Source organism: Phoca vitulina, unplaced genomic scaffold (assembly GCF_004348235.1).
Source record: "Phoca vitulina isolate PV1807 unplaced genomic scaffold, GSC_HSeal_1.0 scaffold2, whole genome shotgun sequence".
Taxonomy (NCBI): domain Eukaryota; kingdom Metazoa; phylum Chordata; class Mammalia; order Carnivora; family Phocidae; genus Phoca; species Phoca vitulina.
In genome coordinates this window covers 9,911,690-9,930,008 of record NW_022589705.1, presented here as the reverse complement: position 1 = coordinate 9,930,008, position 18,319 = coordinate 9,911,690, and the positions used below count along the sequence as shown (strand labels likewise).

General features: G+C 54.4%; 1 protein-coding gene across 6 annotated transcripts; it reads right to left on the bottom strand.

Annotated features, from left to right (window-relative positions):
- Positions 1-215: 215 nt before the first annotated feature.
- Positions 216-11,475, bottom strand: KCNA2 (potassium voltage-gated channel subfamily A member 2). Of its 6 annotated transcripts, none has more exons than XM_032421773.1 (4): positions 11,367-11,475; positions 8,973-9,294; positions 8,667-8,742; positions 216-8,508 (listed from the first exon to the last, which is right to left on the bottom strand). In XM_032421773.1, the coding sequence occupies exon 4, from the start codon at positions 8,343-8,345 to the stop codon at positions 6,846-6,848; it is 1,500 nt and encodes a 499-aa protein (XP_032277664.1). In that variant the 5' UTR covers positions 8,346-8,508; positions 8,667-8,742; positions 8,973-9,294; positions 11,367-11,475; the 3' UTR covers positions 216-6,845. The 6 variants fall into 6 exon arrangements, with proteins under 6 accessions (XP_032277664.1, XP_032277673.1, XP_032277648.1 ...); XM_032421782.1 differs by lacking the exon at positions 11,367-11,475 and adding an exon at positions 11,100-11,197; XM_032421757.1 differs by lacking the exon at positions 11,367-11,475 and adding an exon at positions 10,753-10,895.
- Positions 11,476-18,319: the final 6,844 nt, after the last annotated feature.

Here is an 18,319-nt window from a genome sequence, read left to right as displayed (position 1 = left end):
TCCGGTATGCCTTGTGGCCGGTGTACATTCAGCCTATCTCTTTGGTCTCCTCCGTCTGCACTTTCATATGATGAGCGCTGAGGTTTACAGTGTTGACCCTGAGCAATGCAAGGTCTTCTGTCGTCTTCAAACACTCTACTTGCTAAGGCAGGAAAGTTTATACTAACCTACTTAGGAAATGGGTTGCTTTTTTTTTTTTTTCTGATAGCAAATATTGAACCCAGACACGGTGTCCCATTCCCACTCAAACCACCATAATTGTAAAGCAATCAGGACTCTCCCTTCCCTGAGGATTTCCCCGTCAGTTAACAGTACAGTTTTGCTGTACACACGTGTATAGAGCAAGGTAGATAGAGAAGGAATGGACTAGGACCCTGGGGTTGCCAGCCTTTCTTGATTGTCCAGTCTGAATATCTAACCTTACAGATTTTTTTTCAGAAGAGGGGGATTCTTCTGAAGCCCCCAGTAACGTGTGCAAATATTTGTGCAACTGCACACGGTAGTGGGGTGGTGGGGCTTTTGCTGCTCCAATGTCATGCCCTAACCACCCACTTTCCACCCCTGTAGACCTCTCCCCCCAGTAACTTGCTTCCCTCCACAGCTCTCATGGAGTTCCTTTTGGGGAAGCAAGCCAGCTTATTTCGAAGGACAGCCAGAGGGCCCTTCCCCAAATCTGCCCAGGCTACTGATCCCAGGTATGAACCTACAGGCCACATTCCCCCAGCATCCACCTCCCTGGGGGGGTGGGGGGGAGGGAAACAAATGGATCACGTAATGGCTTTTAGTGCATGGAAGTGATCTTCTGTAATGGCTCAGGATGCTTTATTCTTATCTATTGGTAAGTGCTTTCCTGCAGGGTTCCATTACACCCTGCCAGATTGACTGAGAGTCAACGAGATGGGCTGGCGTGAGGTCACCCAAACTCAAGGTTGCAGGGCCTACAGGTTGTGAGAATGCCCTGGCAGACAGGGGTAGGCGGGAGGGAGAGAGGGACTGAGGTGCACACAGGGACAGAGAGCCGTGCACGTGGGAAAGAGAGCGACAAAGAAAGCCTTCTCTCGGACCTTCCTCGTGTATACGTGCATGCGTTGCACCTCTGCAGAGGTTTACCTTCCCAAGGAGGGTCAGAGCCCCTGAGGACAGGGGTCGTGTGAACACGCGGGAAGAAGAGGGAGCCACAGACAGAGAGCTAATGCCCTGAAGCCAAGGGCATTATCTGATAATCCAGGTACTATCACTTTTCAGTCCTGAGAACATGGTTTTGAAATAGCTATTGCTAAAGAAAACAGTCACTATTTAGTTTATTGCACGTTTCCTCGTTAAAAATACTCAAACACAAACTAGGAGAGATGGAGTTGAGCTTTGGTGGGAAGGGAAGCAGAAAGAAGAGAAAAGTGAACTAGATCGGTTTGCGGAAGAGACCCATCCCAGCTTGTAGAGGATCCTTCCCCTCCCCCTAACCCTGCTTGCTGCTTTGATGAGGAAACGGGGCTGGTCTCAACAAGGGCGGACTCTGATGATACAGATGATGGTCCTGCTAGCCATGTGGACACCTCCCAGCATCCAGCACCCTGCTAGCCGGCTCAGGTGGCTAATGATGTTAGAGGTTAAGGTCATGCGTTCAAACCTGGCAATGGACACTTTGCCGAGGCTGGGGGACCTCCGCTGTGTAGCCAAGGAGCAGCCCAGGCATTACAGCCTATGTGGACCAGCCTCTCAGACCAGGCCGCCATCACCCACATGGAGGTTGTTACGATAATGGCCCCCAGGAGAGCCAGAGCTGGAGCAGAGCTCACCATCCTCACTCCTGGGTAAACCATTCAAAGCCCCGTGCTCCTCCTGCCTGCCGTGAGACTATGGTGCCACCCTCACATGCAATTTGCAAACTGTCCTACCATCTCCTTTGGGGAAAAGTCAGCCTCCACCTCTTCTTTCCTCCCCTACTATGGGCCGCACTAAACCCCCAGCCTGAGACTCTTCAGAGGGCACTCCCTCTCTCAACATGGGTTAGCACTGATATTTTAGGCAGACTCTGAGGAAGTAAGTTGGCCAAAGTCCTCACTATGAAGGAGTGAGAGATCCAGGGACAGCAGATAGGACAAGCCAGTCCTGCAAGCCTCCCCACCTGAGACAGCCACATGAGCACTCAGGCCAACAAAGCTCTCATGGAGTCCTTTCCACATCCAGCCAATGGAGTCTGGAGGCACACTCCCTGGGGGCTCCTTTCAAAAGGCTAACCTCCTGGTGACATGCCTATTCCATCCTCAGAAGCCCAGCTGAGAGGGACAGAGGGAAGCAGAGAGGGAGGCAGACAGTGTGTCTGAAACCATGGAAGCTTCAGGAAGCACAGAGCCTTAATTATGTCCTCAGCTAAGTTTCAGCTCCCGTAAAGTTTATGCTGCAATTGGACCCTCTCTTCCTGATCATCTCCCCACCTTTCCTGGACTTCTTTCTCTTTAGCCTCCTGAAAACTCTAACATAATTGAAAGTTTGAGCTCATGGAGACACCTGCTGAACCTGAAGGGAAAATTGCTCCCTGGACTTGGGAGTGCGCGAAAGGCCCGGCGTCTTGCCCTGAACGTGCACACTGGACCCCACACGTCCTTCTCTGCTGCTGGTGCTTCCTCTGTGGAGACTGGGAGCTGTGGCCATCGTTAGGAGGGACACACCTGGGAGGGCCACAGGAGTAAAGACAGACATGCCTGAGCCAATGCCTGACTTCAATTCTCAATTTCCTTCTGAGGTGACGCCTTGGCCAACAAGCACCCAGCTACCAGTGGGAAGAAGCAGCTCTGTGCGCCATTCAAAGAGGAATCTTATGAAGCATTTAAATCTGGCCTTAGAATACAGGATAAAAATCAGGCCTTCTAAAAATTTGTTGCTTGCTTGTGTGGCATTAGGTTCCCGTCCTCAATCGTGTTTTTCGTAAGCTGAATTAGTGAGCGTTTCCTCAAGGCGCAGCAAATTGGATGGGAGGCAGGGCATCCAGGTGGAGACCCGGCAAAGGAGTGGAGCATGCCTGGGACTGGACCCCCATAAAGGGGACTCAGGAGTTGACCCCACTGGGCTTATGCCCAAGAGCAAGTGAGATGCCACAAGCAAGGAAAGGGGGCTCATTTTAAGAGACAAGTCTACGTGTGGTCTCGACTTTTTCTGACTCGCCCCTGAAAAAGCCATTGAGGATGGAAGAGCAGTGAAGTCTGAGGACTGACAGAATGTTGGGGGCATCTTCACTCTGGTTTTGGGCTCAGGACCCTGCAGTTTCTTGAGCCATCACTGCTTTCAAGAGAACGGAGCTGAATCTAGAGATCCCGGGGTTGGGAGCAGGGGAGCCTGGGCAAGGGGGTTGTCTATGTGGACTTGCTCCAAAGGCTAGGGCATGGCAAGGAGGTGTGTGTTAATAGGCTACTGGCTGTCCCAGGTCCTTCCACACTCACATTTCTCGTGGGAGGAAGGTGAATAAGTAGAAGCCCTATGAGATTCCCAGTCTTAATCCAAGATCTGCTTAACAACGGTGGTGGCTCATCTTTTTGCTTTAAACCTCGGGGGTTACTTCTCTGAAATCTGGAAGTGGGAGAAAGAGAAGAGGGTAGAGGAAGAGGCTTCTTGAAGGCTATTGGGGGAGTACAGATGCAGGCTAGGGCAAGGTGATGAAATCTCATCTTTTATTTGTGCCTACTGATTTATAGCTTTGGGGGCAGAGAGATAGAGCTGAGTATAGGTGTACCTTCCATGTGAATTATGTGTGTATGTGCTTGGGTGTGTGTGCTGTACGTTGTGTGCCTCATACGAGTAAATGCATTGTGTGTATAAACTGAGTTTGTGTGTATTTGGTGGGCAGAAACAATATAAAGTATCCTTGGTGTACTGTGTATACATACCCATTGTGTTCATGTGGTTTTTACGCATTTTGCATCTGAGTTGTGGTCGTGTCCTTGTATGTGGTATGCGTAGATCTTCTGTGTTATGTTCTGCATTGGTAAGTATGTTCTAGGTCTGTGCTGAATATGCCTATTTTGGATACAGGTGTAGTTACATATCATCTGTGTATGCCCTTTTCACTAATTGACCTCTGTGCGTTTTGTATTTGTGTGGGTCGACAGTGTATCTATTTTGCGGTGGGTGTGTAGCACTGTGCCTGCACCTGTGGATATTTTATAGTCCCCGGTCAAGGCCAACGGGATAGGAGATCTCCCCTCTGACCGAGGCCTTGGGTATGGGTTGTTTTACCATCTGTTTCCCAAGGTCTGTGCCCTTCCCACCCCATGTCTTGGAAATTCAGCACCACCTCCCATGAAGGAGAGGAAGAGAAGCATAGAGGCCTCACGCTGGGCATGGGGCGTCCTGCAGATCCCTGGGGATGTGGGTGACCAGGAACTAGTGAGCACCCTGGGCCTAGCACCCTGAGCTGGTGCCCCACCCCCTAAGGTAACTGTAGGTGCTAAATAGCCAACAGTGAGGCTAGGGCTGGAGCCGAGGTTGGGCGACCCGACCACACAACTCACTGTGTTTGGGAAATACAAGCTATTATGTCGAAAGGTGAGGAAGCCCAGTCTGGGAGGCGGAAGCTTCCCCACCTCAACCCATTCCAGGGCCAGCCTGAACTCCGCCCTTAGGTGAAGTGCTCATTCCCTCTCAATCTGTCCCAGGGCAGGGAATGATTATTTAAGCAGCTCTGGTTGCCAGTGCAATGGGGAGAGAGTTTGAGCCGGGCCATCGAAATGATGCCATGGATCATCTAACGTCTCCATCCCTTGGCCCGGGACTTCCGGAGTTTCCACACCTAGGAAGCTCCCTTCAAGTCTAGACCTGTGGCACTGGGTCCCTGGTTTCAAGCAGGAGATCCATTCTGGCTCTTTACGGAAAGGGTCATTAAAGTGACTGATGCAGAGCCAAATGACAAGAAAAACCGAAGAGGGTGGGCAAAGATGAGAAGGGAGATGATGAACATGATGGGCTGTAGAGAAGAGGCCTGGGGCGGGTGTGGCCCAGGGCAGCGGGAGCCGTGAGGGCCACGGGCCCTTGTGTACTCGGTGAGACAAGCTTCAGCCACGGGGAACTGAAGCTGCAGCACATGGAGGGCAGAGAGACAATTCTAACATCTAAGAATCCATGAAGACTGGAGTCTCTGAGGCAATGGCAGCAAACCCAGTCCCAGTGGGGTTATCAGTGAGACAGACCAACCCATTAGGCTGCTCAGACAACCAACCCACCAAGCAGTGGATTTGCTCCTGAACCTGAACTCCAGAGAATGAATATATATATATATATATATGTATGTATATATGTATGTATATATATGTGTGCATGTGTGCATATATACATATACACACACATATGTATGTATGTATATAATACATAATATATACATACATACGCTAGTGCACATAGTCAAACACATGCATAAATTGCCCTGTGTCAGAAATATTGCATAAGCTTATACAAGGTTCAAATGCAATTTCTTCTATAGCTAGCTAAGTAGAGGAACTCGTAAAAGAGATACTCAATATATATTTATATACACTGGATCCACAAATCTGCCTGTCCTCGGGACCAGGTGCCCTGGTCAGCTATAGAGTTATGCCCATGACTAAGTTCAATCGTAAGGTGCAGTAATGTGAGGTGTTCAGGGCGCTGCTTTCCCTGCTCCCTTTCCGGGCTTTGCAAAAGGTCTGTGCCCCGACGTGGAAGAACGGGGATGGGGTGGGCTGGAGAGCCGGAAGTTGTGGTTCCCCGTTCCAAATAGTCTCTTCTTTTTTTTTTTTTTTCTTTTCTCCTGAGGGCTTTTGTCCTTTGATGGGGAAAAAAAACCAAAACAAACCAAACAAACCCCTAGCTCCGTGCCACTCCGGGGCTATTGATACTCTAAATATGAATACTGTGTAGGCTACTAGGAAAATAGGTTATCTCCTGTGTTTTAACTACTGAGATTCATGCAACACACACCCATGCAGGTCTATCGCATCACTGGAAACTGCGCTGTGGTGTCAGGGCCACCAGCACCGCGCTAGGAAAGCAGGTGTCTGCAAACTCCAGCGTAACGCAGAAGTCGGGCGTGTTTTGTAACCCCAAAGCCTGCGAAAATGGTGAGGTCCGAAGCTGAGAGGTCCCTTGGTTCATTAGCTTCTCCCCATCGGCCTAAGGGTGAACGTGCTACTGCACAACTCGCCTTCGGTCATCCTGACTGTCCCTCCCCCTGGGGTTCCCCCACATCCACACTGCAGAGAAAAACCAAAAGCAGCCTTTTCCGTTATGAAACACAAGCCTCTGGAGCACCCACTAGGCAACTGCAATTCACACAAACCCCAGCCCGTGACACAGAAAGTAATTCCAATACGCAGGACTGTGTGTTCTTTTCAATGCAAAAATGGGAAATGACCTTTTGAATAACTCCCGGTGCTTTCAAGCTAAGCCACCACGGTTTTCCTCTGTGAAGGGGGAGGTGGGCTCATATGGGACCAGGGGCTTGGGGGCCCGGAGGCTTGGGAGGGGTGGGGTGCGTCTCCCCGGGTGTTGTGCGTGTTTAATTCGGGAGGGAAGGTGGTACGGATGGGGCGGGTTATGTATTTGATAGGAGGTGGCCCCAATGTGTCTTCCTGAAATTCTGGCTCCATGGATGACTCCCCTGTTTAGAACCCCCTAGGCCAGTGACGAAGATTTGCATGAAAGCCAGGGATAGATATTCTGTGTTCTAAATCAAAAATCAAAAGATCAAAAGTCACTTGCACTATTTGCTTTCCATGCAGAACCAGATACACACTGTAGAACACACTGACTACAATGCAGGCTATTTATGCAGTATCTGCAGTAGTCCATGGAGCTGCGGGTAGGTTAATAGGTTTCAATCAGACATCAGTTAACATTTTGGTAATATTCACATAGTTTGTATTAGCCAAAGTGCAGTTGGCCGTTTTCAAGTTTTCCTCTCTAAAGTCCTCGTTACTGTTGTTTACCCCCTCCTGGATCTCCATGTAATCAGACTTACTAATGGTAGAGGCACTTCTACTTTTCTTCAGGTCAGGGGAGGATGGGATCTTTGGACAGCTCGTCACTTGCAGGTACTGGGCCTGCTCCTCTCCCTCTGTCTCCCGGTGGTAGAAGTAGTTGAAGTTGGACACTATGACAGGGACCGGTAAGGCAATGGTTAACACACCTGCGATTGCACATAGGGAACCCACGATCTTTCCCCCAATGGTAGTTGGAACCATGTCTCCATAGCCTACAGTTGTCATGGAGACGACTGCCCACCAGAAGGCATCCGGGATGCTGGGGAACTGGGACTCTCGCTCATCGGCCTCTGCGAAATAGACAGCACTAGAGAAAAGGATGACCCCGATGAAGAGGAAGAATATCAGGAGGCCCAATTCTCTCATGCTGGCTTTGAGGGTCTGACCTAGAATCTGGAGACCTTTGGAGTGTCTAGACAACTTGAAAATCCTAAAGACTCTTACCAACCGGATGACACGGAGGATGGCCAGCGACATGGCCTGCTGGCCCTGCTGGGCATCCTCTGGCTTCTCAGCCAGCTCCGTCCCCAGGGTGATGAAGTAGGGGATGATGGCCACGATGTCAATGATGTTCATGATGTTGGTGAAGAAGCCGGCTTTGCTGGGACAGGCAAAGAACCTCACCAAGAATTCGAATGAGAACCAGATGATGCAGAGGGTCTCCACAATGAAGAAAGGGTCAGTGAAGGAAGTCGACTGCTGGTACCCTATCGTGCTGTTGGAGTAGGTGTGGAAGGTCATCCCGCTGCCGTGCATGTCCTCGTTCTCATCCCGGAAGATGGGCAGGGTCTCCAGGCAGAAGCTGACAATCGAGATCAGGATCACCATGACAGATACGATAGCAATAATCCTGGCAGGCCCTGAGCTCTCTGGGTATTCAAAGAGAAGCCACACCTGCCTCTGAAACTCATTTTCGGGCAGAGGACGCTCTTCCTCTTTGATGTAGCCTTCGTCTTCCCGAAACATCTCCATTGCTTCTTCTCCCAGCTCATAAAACCGAATTTCTTCGGAGAAGATGTCCAAGGGCACGTTCACGGGCCGCCTCAAGCGGCCCCCAGACTGGTAGTAGTACAAAATGGCGTCAAAGCTGGGCCGGTTCCGGTCGAAAAAGTACTCGTTTCGGAGGGGGTCAAAGTACCTCATCCGCTTCTTTGGGTCCCCTAAGAGGGTCTCTGGAAACTGAGCTAAGGTCTTGAGTTGGGTCTCAAAGCGCAGCCCCGAGATGTTGATTACCACTCTCTCACAGCACTCGTGGTCAGCCTCGGGGTCGTACGTGTCCTGCGGGGGCCCGGGGAGGGCGGCAGCCTCATCCGCTGGCTCTCCGGTGGCCACTGTCATAATTGGGGCTGAGAGAAGGGCCTCACACTATGCCTTCCAGCTGCCTGGTGGCAGGGAGCTCAGGGTGCTGCTTCCGGCCCCAGGAAACACAGAAGCATTGGCCTGGGGTCCTGCAGGAGAGCCCCGAGGGCTCGCTGAGGACCAGAGACACAGCCTCCCTTGGCTGAAAGACAGAGGCAGTTAAGGCCGTGAGACCACTCAGCACTGGCAGCCCGACCTGGGTTGCTGCTCCTTGTCTCCTATCTTTGAGCCAAGAGCTCAGAAACATCACCACCACCACCACCACCACCACCACCACCACCACCAAAAAGCAAAACTTACCTTCACCTTGTAACCTGGCTGGGGATCAGAGGCAAGCAGGTGGCAGTCTCTCAAGAACGGTCCAGATTGCCCTGCGCTGGAGGAAGGTGACTGGTACAGGCCCCCTCTGCACCACACGGGCTTCAAGGAGCACAGCCCCATACTAGAGGCTGAAAGGGAGCCCTCTCCCAGGCACTGAACTAATGTCTTGCAAACACCTGCCCCCAGGGAGGTATTCACAGTGGTGGATCTTGGGCTTGGGTCTCCCTCACTGCCCCCACTCCAGTGACTCGACATATGGCTGTTATTAAAAATAGATTGATTTACCTGGCAAGGCAGGAACCTGAAGCTCTCTTCCTTGAAGAACTGATCAGATACCGTGGGAATCCTAGATACACAAACAGGCAGCCCGATACACAAATCACGTCTTCTCACTTGAGCGAGAAATAATGGTGAGTCATTCTGGGCAGGAGGGCAGGCTCCAGGTCCTGGAGGTGAGCTCCAGAACTGCGCTGGCCTGGAGGGCCAGTGGAGGGTCTGGCCAGGGGAACGCGGGGCTCGAGGACGCAGAACTTGGGTCTGGAGCCTTTGGAAGGAAAGTGGCAAGATGCGAAGTCCTCCTGGCTGTCCTCAGGAGGTGTGACCTTGCCTGGAAAAAACAGCAGCAAGGTGGAACCAGGGCTTTTGGGTGGCAGGTGCCAAGATTTAGGAGGGCTCTGGTGGCTTTCCTTCCATGCCCACCTTCCATGCTGGTGTCACACCTGAGGACTACCCCTCAGCCTCCCCGCCTCCTCTGGGCAGGCTTCCATCAGCTGGAAGATTTTTCTCCCAGGGAAGGAGCCTTCAGGCTGGGCTGGGCCCGCCTCCTCGGGGGCCTGCCAGGGCTGAGCCACATCTCCCTCGGTCCTCAGCTGCCATCAGGAGGGACTCTAGGCAAAGCCCTCCAGCCCCCAGGTCAGGACGCTGCAACTCCCAAGGGGAGGGCTTCCTTCACTGCAGCCCGACTCTAAGCTCTGACCCCGGCAAGGTCCCGGAGGAGGAAGAACCCCTTCCCCCCACCCCCCACCTCCCCGACGCACACGCCTTCAGAGCCCATCTAGGGAGACTCCTCACACAGAAAGGTCGACTCTCCAAAAGCTGGCTGGCTTGCTCCCAAGACTTACTCTCCCTCGGGGATCCCTGGGGTGGAGGCTTCCCTCTGAGCAGGGTGGCATGTGATTTGGGCAGGCGCTCGACCACCGATTTCTCCCCCAAGAGAAAAGCCCTCACATCTCCTCGGCAGGGAGCGCAGAATGAACGCCCGGCCAGCCTGGCTGCCAGGCGGCTTGGCAGCAGCGAGAGGGGGAGCCTGGAGGAAGCCGGCTTCCGGGCTGGCCCCCTGCCGGCCCAATCCCGCCGGCCCCGGGGCAGGGAGGGGTCCGGGCCCTCTCCCCATCGCCCCGACTCCGGCCGGGATTCCGTCAGGCGCGCTCCGCGCTCGGTTCCGCGCTCGGTTCCGCGCCGGCGGACCGGACCCACCAGCAGCTGGCCGCCGCGGCGAGCGCCGCCTTAACCCCTTCCTGCCCGGCCGCTGCGGGCCCGAGCGCAGCCCGGCTCTCTCGCCCCTGGGGTCCATCTCCACCCGAAAACCCGGGAGCCCGAACTCTGGTGGTAGGGAGGAGGGTGCTGCCCCCAGAGCTCCGCTTCCTCCTAAGCGCGGGGGCTCCGCCGCAGCGCACGGCCCCGGGGAAGCGGAAAAGCCCCGCTCCGCCGCAAAGCCGTTTTGGTTCGGAGCCGGAGAGGGGAATGCAGGCCGGCGTCCCAAGTGATTCGGGTCCTACCAACCGGCGCTATTCACCAGACCCGGTTCTGCCCGTCAGCTGCACTTCCCATCACCCGCCAGCGCCTCGCTGCGCCCTCCGCCCGCGCCGTGCGCAGCCCAAGGGTCCCGAGCCCATTCCGTGCCATCTCCTTCGGCAGGGCGCCAGCCCCCCTCGCCCGGCCCGGACTCAGCCCGAGCCCGCCGCGCTGCAGGCTGCGCCGCCCGGTGCCCCGCAGCCCCTCCGCGCGCCGCAGCCCGGGCAGGGGAAGCGGCACGAGCAGCCCCTACGCCCCGACACCGATTTACCCTTCCCGCTGGGCACCCGGGGCCTCCATGTTCCTGGGTGACCGCGAGCGCCGGTGGAACGGCGGCGGCGGGCGGCGGCGGTAGGGGTGCGGGCGGCCAGCCGGGAGCCGGCTCTGCAGTCCCGCGGGCGGCGCGTACGGAGCGCCCGGCCGCCGCCCGCAGCCGCACCGCGCCGCACCGCGCCGCACCGCGCCACGCAGCGCCGCACCTGGCCCGGCTGCGAACTCGAATTAAAGGGGCCGGCGGGGACCAGAGACGAGCAGGTGGCCGCTGAGTTGGCCCCCCGGGGCTCGGCCCCCACCCTACGAGGAGGACACCCATGCTGTGGCAGAGCCCAGCTTACTAACCAGAACCTCGTGGAGAGCTCAGCTGGGTGCCGCTGGGGCCGGGGAACCGGGGACAGAAGTTGAGGGGCGGTCGTGAGAGGCTCCTGCCAACATAATGAAGTAGGCGAGGAGGAAACAATCGATAGCAGCTATCCCAGGCCCGAGGAGGGATCCAACCCCGCGGGAGATGGGTTGCTATTATTACGATGCTGCCAGACAGAATCTGCAGACCCCCTCTAGCGCCGGCTCGCCCTCTCCTCCAGCTCTGCCTCCCCAGCTCTCTCTTACCCAGCCAAAGCCCTGGCTTCGCACGGGAATGCAGCAGGTACTGCCCGCAGTGCTCGCTGCTAGGTTTCCTGCCAAGGAGCCCCAGGAACGGGCAGAACTGCAGAGCCGGCCCTCTTGGCTCCCTCCCCCCAGGGCCGGGCGGGGAGGGCTCCGGCCCTGCAGTAGCCCCAGGCCCGCTACTCACAAAACCGGTCTCCTCACAGACCTTAACGGAGCCCACTGGCCCACCGGGCTGGGAAATTGGGAGTGCGGCTCTTGGTGCCCTTGCACCCAGGCACGGGGGCGGGCAGAGGAGGATGCCCTTTGCTTTTGGAAGTAAGTGTATGGGAAGCCCAGCCTGCCCTCTGCTCAGGTGGTGGATCTGAGAGGGTCCGGGGTGCTCTTGGGAGCCACGTGACAGCCCCATGCCCCTGGGAGTTCTGGTCTCAGTTCCAAACAGTGATTCCTTGAGCCCAGAGTGCCCCAGACACAGAGCCTAGGTGCAGAGGGGCTCCAGTCCCAGGGAGGCTCCTGCTGGGCCCTCCTTGCTGAGAGCCTTCCTCTCTAGGCCTGTAGCTTGTGATGGAAGTTCTGAGAACCTACAAGGTCTGGCTCTGTGGAATTCCAGAATTTCGTCAGGGTAGTCTGCTAGGTATGGTTTAAGACTGGGGGCCTAGCCAGAGCAGTCCAGGAGGGCAATGACCTTAGTGAGCTCTGAGGATGATAGATGATTATAAAGCAGGACTGGTTTGGTCTGGAGCTTCTAGAAGCTAGCCTCTCAGTGTCCCAGCCTGAGCGTGGCCTGGGTGTTTTGAAGCCAGCCAGGCTGGGACTGAAATCCCTGCCAGGTACTAGGTGAATGAATTCAGGTTTCTGGACCTCAGTGTCCTCATCAGCAAAATGAGGATACCTCATGGCTGTTGCGAGGGTTAAGTTGCTCATGGGAAGAGTTTAGCCCCTGGCAGACACCCCACAAATGATGGTTTCTCCACTGGCTTCCCTGTGAAAGTCTCCGTGACTCCCAGCCTCGAGCTTAGCTTGTGGCTGCTTCTCTAAGAGCCCGATCAGCAGGTTTGGCTGGCCCATTCTCTCTGACTCCCAGTGTACCCCACTCCTCACTTGCCCTGAGGTTTCAGCCATTCCTACGCCTTCAGCAAACTGTCCCCCAGTCCCTGCTCCACACTCCTTCTGGAAGCCTCCGCTGCCCAGCGCTGCAAGGCTCTGTTTCTCCTTCTGGCTACATCGGGTCCTCATGTCAATGGAAGCACAACGGACGTCCATTAGATAAAACCTCTACGTTTTCCTTGCCCTCCTTTGTTGAAATGGAAGCCGTGGACCGAGAAAAGCTCTTGGGGGAGAATGAATAATCGTGCTAATTGGTAACATGGGCCTACCATGTGCTAAGCACCCCCAGTGCAGTGGGAGGCTAGATCCTCACAGCTCTGTGAGCCAGTTTCTTCATAGGTACCGTTTCAGGGGAAAGGAAACTGAGGCAGAGACAGGGGAAGCAATCAGCCTGAGGTCACTAAGCGGTGGCTCTGAGACATGAATCAGGTGTCTGTGACTCTAGGACAGACACCCTTGGCCCCCACACCACGCTGCTCGGGTTCAGCGAGCAGCCCTCCAATTTTATTTCCGTCTTTGGGATCTTCCTCTGACCCCTGACTCCTGTCCCAACTGATTGGCCTCAAGGGAATGTCATCCTCCTTCCCCCCCTTTAAAGCCTGATCTAAGTGTCAACAATGACTAGAGAGAAATTAAGAAAAGAAGGAAAGAAAGAAAAAGAAACGTAACACTGTTGTGCTAGGGCTCAGGGTGTGGGTCCCGCCCTGAGAGGTCTGTCTTGGTTTGGACGTGCTGTGTGAGAAAAAGAACATGGACCCAATTCCCACCTCTGACACTTGCTAGCTGTGTAAACTTGGCCAAGTTATTTAAACCCTCTGAGCCTCGGTTTCTAATTCGGTGTGTGGGACAGCGGAACTCCTCACAGGGCGATCGGGATTAAATGAGTTATAGTGGGCAGCCAGCTAGCTTAACCTAGCTAGCTGTTTCATCACGGTTAGCTCCCTCCAGCCCTAAAGAGGTCACCAGTTCTTATTTTTGGCCACGAAAGAACAGCTGGAGTGCCCTCTTGATCCCTCCCTGGGGGCAGATCAAACCCCTAATGGCCACTCCTTTGCCCTTCAGTCAGGTTTCCTGCTTGGGGGCCGTGCCTTGCCTTCCGTGGGGTGAGCTGCCAGTGATCTGAAGTTGTCGCTTCCTGAGCTCTGTGACTACAGTCACTGAAAGGAAGAGTTTATGACAGGGTGCGTCCATGCCCCCCCCCAACTCCCAGCCCCCAACACACACACACACCGAGGCACTGCAAGTACAAGAGGGAGGGTCTCTTCATTTCTGCCACCACAATTCATGAGCATAGAGGACTCCATCAGGTGTCACTCCCAGAGCAGTGGCTCTCCTTCCTTGCATGACTGTCACCTCCGCTGATGCTTGGTCCACCACCAACCCACTGGGCCCGCTGTGGCAGCACCGCTCCCTCTGGTCCACAGGAAGCAGGTCAGGGAGGCGTGGAATGTGGGTCCAAGCACCGGGCTGACAGCTGTCCATAGGTCGTTTGATGGAATCCCTGGCACCACCTTGGGGGAAAGATGCCATGATCTCTATTTTATAGATGAAGATACTCACAGAGGACAAGTCGCTGTCCAGGGTAATTTAGCTGGTAAGTGGTGAGGCTGGGATGGAACTCAAGAGGTCTGACTCCACAAATCACTGTTCCATTCTGTTGCCCACTTCGACCGGTAGCCGGGTGCCAGCCCTCTGGGCTCGCTTCCTGGTCTTAGGATCATGGCTTCAGTCCAGCGGACCTTCCAGACCTGTAGGGCGTGCTGTCGAGTTTGTCCAACCTGATGGGAGGTCTTGTTTTAGAAGCTGGGTGGTGGTGGAGTCAAGACTCGGGCCCTGGAAGTCTCCACCCTGTGCCCTTGCCTGGAGCAGCTCTACTGATGCTTGTCACATCTGCAGGGCCTGGGGCTGAGCATCCGTCCCCCTGGGGCTTTCGTCTTAGCATGCAGAGCTGTGTGACCCAAAGTCACTCGCTCAACCTTTCTGTGCCTCGGTCTATTTGTAAGATGGGAAGGATAGCATTTGTCCCCTGTCTCCCCTTGCTTCGTAGGGTTTAAAAAGAGAGTGGAAGGAGGGAAGGGAGGGAAGAAGGAAGGAAACTAACATTCACTGTTAGTGTGTATTAAAATCTCATCTGTTAGCATCGAAGAGGAGAGTTCATGTGAATGCACTTGGAAAAGTGGGAAGCCTGGTGAGTGAGGAAGAGTGTGACCTTTTGTTGCTGCTGTCATGATTGTGCCCTGCCAGTGTGCATCATGTCTGATGTCCGAGGACTTCCCCTGGAGTGGAATGAGCATTATCCCAGCCCCCTACTTACCTGAGGGCCGCCTCCTGCAGGAAGCCTCCCAAGATTAACTCCTGCTGCCTCCAAGGAACTCCTCTGTGGAGGTCTGGGCCTTGGCTCCTGTACTGCAAGTCTTGGCCAAAAAAAAAAAGGCCATTAAGGAATGATTGAAGGGGGTGGACTTTTCCTTCCCTTTTGGAGCCACTATTCTGGGTCAGGCACCATGCTGGTCGTCTCACCCTTTCGCCCATGCCGATAACAGCCAAAGGCAGAATGGGACAGCGCTTGAAGTACAACCCCTGGTGCCGGTGGGTCTAGGGCCCAACCCCAAGCCTGCCATGTTTTAGCTCCTGGACTCAGTTCCTCACCATAAACTCTCACTGGATGGCTGGGATGTAAAGCATCTAGAACAGGGCTTATCCCATAGCACACGCTAAGTATTGCTTTCGGCAGACCATCCTTGGCATTGTCGCCATGTTTTCTCTTTTAGGAATGAAAGTGGAGAGGTTTATGGTGGGCTGTGACAGGGACGCCTTTGGTGTTCCAAACCACATCCCCTGGACCACCTGTAATTTCAGCTGCCTGTGGAGGGCAGTTCCAAGCACGCTGGCGGTGTCCCCTTCAATCACTGTGTCTTTCGGCTTTTCTGACTCAGGACTCCTTCTGAAGCCGTGGTGGCTTGCTCAGGCTGCCTGCAGTGGCCTGGATATTGGCGGGGTGGGGGTGGGGGTGCACCTCTGAATGTCCCAGCCTGCCGTCTGTAAGAGGGACGATTCATACTGTACAGCGGGCTCCTTGGATGGCTCCCATCTCTACGGAGCCCCGGTGGCTCAGAGGTAATCAGCTCAATCACGTGAGCCAGCTGGCCTGGGTCAGGTCAAGGTCCTGAGCAAAGGTTTCCCAGCTCCTTGCGCTTGTGTTCCAGGCAGCTGAGCTGGCTCCCGGCCCTGCCCACGGCTGGCTCCCTGGGTGCTCTGTCTTCAGCCCAGGCCTGTCTCCAGAGCTGCAGACTCATCAGCCTCACTTTCCAGGACTGCGTCTCCCTAATATTCCCCTGGTTGGGAGAAAGACCACCTTTTTCCCTGTTGCCGAAACCAGAAACTCGGGAGCCCTATCAGCTCTCTTTGCTTCCCCCACCCCGACATCCCCTGCACTCAGTCCATCCCTTGGCCTTGGCAACTGTTCACTTCTCTCTGATTCCCTCTCCCTCCCCTGCTACCCTGGTTTCAGCCACCAGCAGGCGGGGTCTGAGCCACTTATGTTCAGACTAGCTCCCCCTGGTCCTTTCTCCCCATGGTTGCCATAGTGATCTTACTAAAGTGTAAATCCAATCATGCCACTTACGTCTTAACTCCTCCTTGGCTCCCTATTGCTGTGACCCGGACTACATGTTCTAAAAGGCAAGCAGAGCCCTTCATGATCTGGTGTTCCCCCCACCCCCATGTTGTCCCCATCTTAAAAGTCTATACTGGCATCAAACTAAACTGCCCTGACGGCTCTACCTGGCTTCAAACAGACATTAAATCAAGTCCTAAAGTCAGACAGACCTGGGGTTGAGTCCTGGCTCTGCTGCTTGCCACTCACGTGACCTCAAGGTGGGGTATTTTTCCTCTCTGAGCTCCAATCTGTAAAATGGGACTAATGCCTAATGCTTGTTCTGAGGACCAAATGAGACAATGTGCACAGAGATTTTATCTTAGTGCCTCACCTGCAGGATGGGCTCAAGAAATAGGAGCTTCCAAATAGTTCTAGGTCTTCCTGCTTTGGCTAGCAGCCTCTCACCCAGAACACCCTGGTTCCCTAACCCCCATCACCCCAATGACTACTTTTTAAAAGACTTATTTTTAAAGACTTATTTATTTATTGGAGAGAAAGAGAGCATGAAGGGGTGGGGGGAAAGGAGGGGCAGAGGGGGAGTGAAAGAGAATTCTCAAGCAGACTCCCTGCTGAGCGTGGAGCTCAATCTCAAGACCCTAAGATCATGACCTGAGCTGAAATCAAGAGTCAGCCCCCCAACTGACCAAGCCACCCAGGTGCCCCCCAGTGACTCCTTTTCTAATATTTAACTCATGTCACATCCTCCATGAAGCCTTTCTGGAACCCCTCCCTGGTCTCCACCCATCAATGCAAAGCCTGCACGCTGCCCGGGGCACAGACCCATCATACTGAGTTCTGGAGGCCCGTCTCTGTCCCCATGCTATCTTCCACTGGGCAGGAAGCCTCCTGAGGGCAGGTGCATGTGTCTTCTGCCTGCATCTGTGTGTCTGGTCCAGGCCAGGCATAGAGCAACGGCCCCAGCAGTGTTTGTGAACCGGTGAACGTTGGCAGATGCACCGACTCTGCTGCGCCCCACAGCTTAACAATCCCCAGACGGGGCATCTCCGGAAGGCCCCTGCTTCTGAAGAACTCGTTCTCTTGGGGCACTGCTGGGGTAATTGCTCTTGGGGCCTTGCCGTTCTCTGAAAATGACTCTAACTTTCAAGTGGGCCTCACACTGAGGTCCCCGGAGAAGAGCCCTTTGACCCAGGTGTGGCCCGATCAGCCCAGAGCGGCGGGGGGTGGGGAGGGCTGGGGTGGGGGCTCGCACTGCTTTTGCTGCACGAACGCAGCCTGGCACACACTGAATCCTTAGTGTCCACGTCCCGTGGCTGGTCCGTCTGGGCCTGACTGTTACTCTGACCCCATGTCCTCCTTCTCACCTCTGTACTGCCTTAGTCCATGGACCAGGGGAATAGAGCAGACAAGCGAGAAGCAACTTAATAGGGAGAATCCACCGGCCTGGCAGTTGCAGCCCCAGCTCTGCCATTACCTGGGTGACCTTGGGTTTGTGACCATGGGTAAGTCAATTCCCTTCTTTGAGCCTCAACCTCCTCATCTGTAAAATGGGAAAGCTGGACAACATGATATATATGACCCCCTTCTTGAGCTAGGACTAGTTCTTCAACCTCATCCCAGCTAAGGAATGGGAGCCCCATGTAAACAAATGGACATATCTCATTAACTAGTATCATAAGTGCTCCTAGGATAACTGTTTTTGCTGAGAGGACATTGAGGCTCAGAGAGGCGTGTGACCTGATCAAGGTCACAAGGCTCATTCTAGATAGGATTCACGCCCAGGCCCCTCTGACCCCCAAGTCAGCAGCCCCCATCACATCTCACTGCCTGCTTAAAAAGGGAGGAAGGAATTTTGGAGATGCTAAATCACTTTGAAATGAGTCCTGAAAAAATTCAAAACAGTGCAAACTTGATGCTCAGCGCATCTTAATGATGTTCTCTGAATCCAAGAAGGGTCATTACAAGGGGAACTCAGGGATTCTTCAGCTCTGAGGCCCTACGGAGAGAAAATGGGCCGACCCTGCAGCAAGAGAGATTGGGTAGATGGAGGATAACGACAGGCCTTATGGGACGTTTGACAGACCAAGGGACCCAAGGAAATCATAGAGAACAAGGCGGGGGCCTGACTGCCACACAGTCAGGTGTAGCCTTCCCCCTAAAACTAAGGAGGTAGAGTCGGGGGAGTGAAAGATTGGAGAGGAGAGTATCAGGTGGCAAATATGTGTTTGTTGAA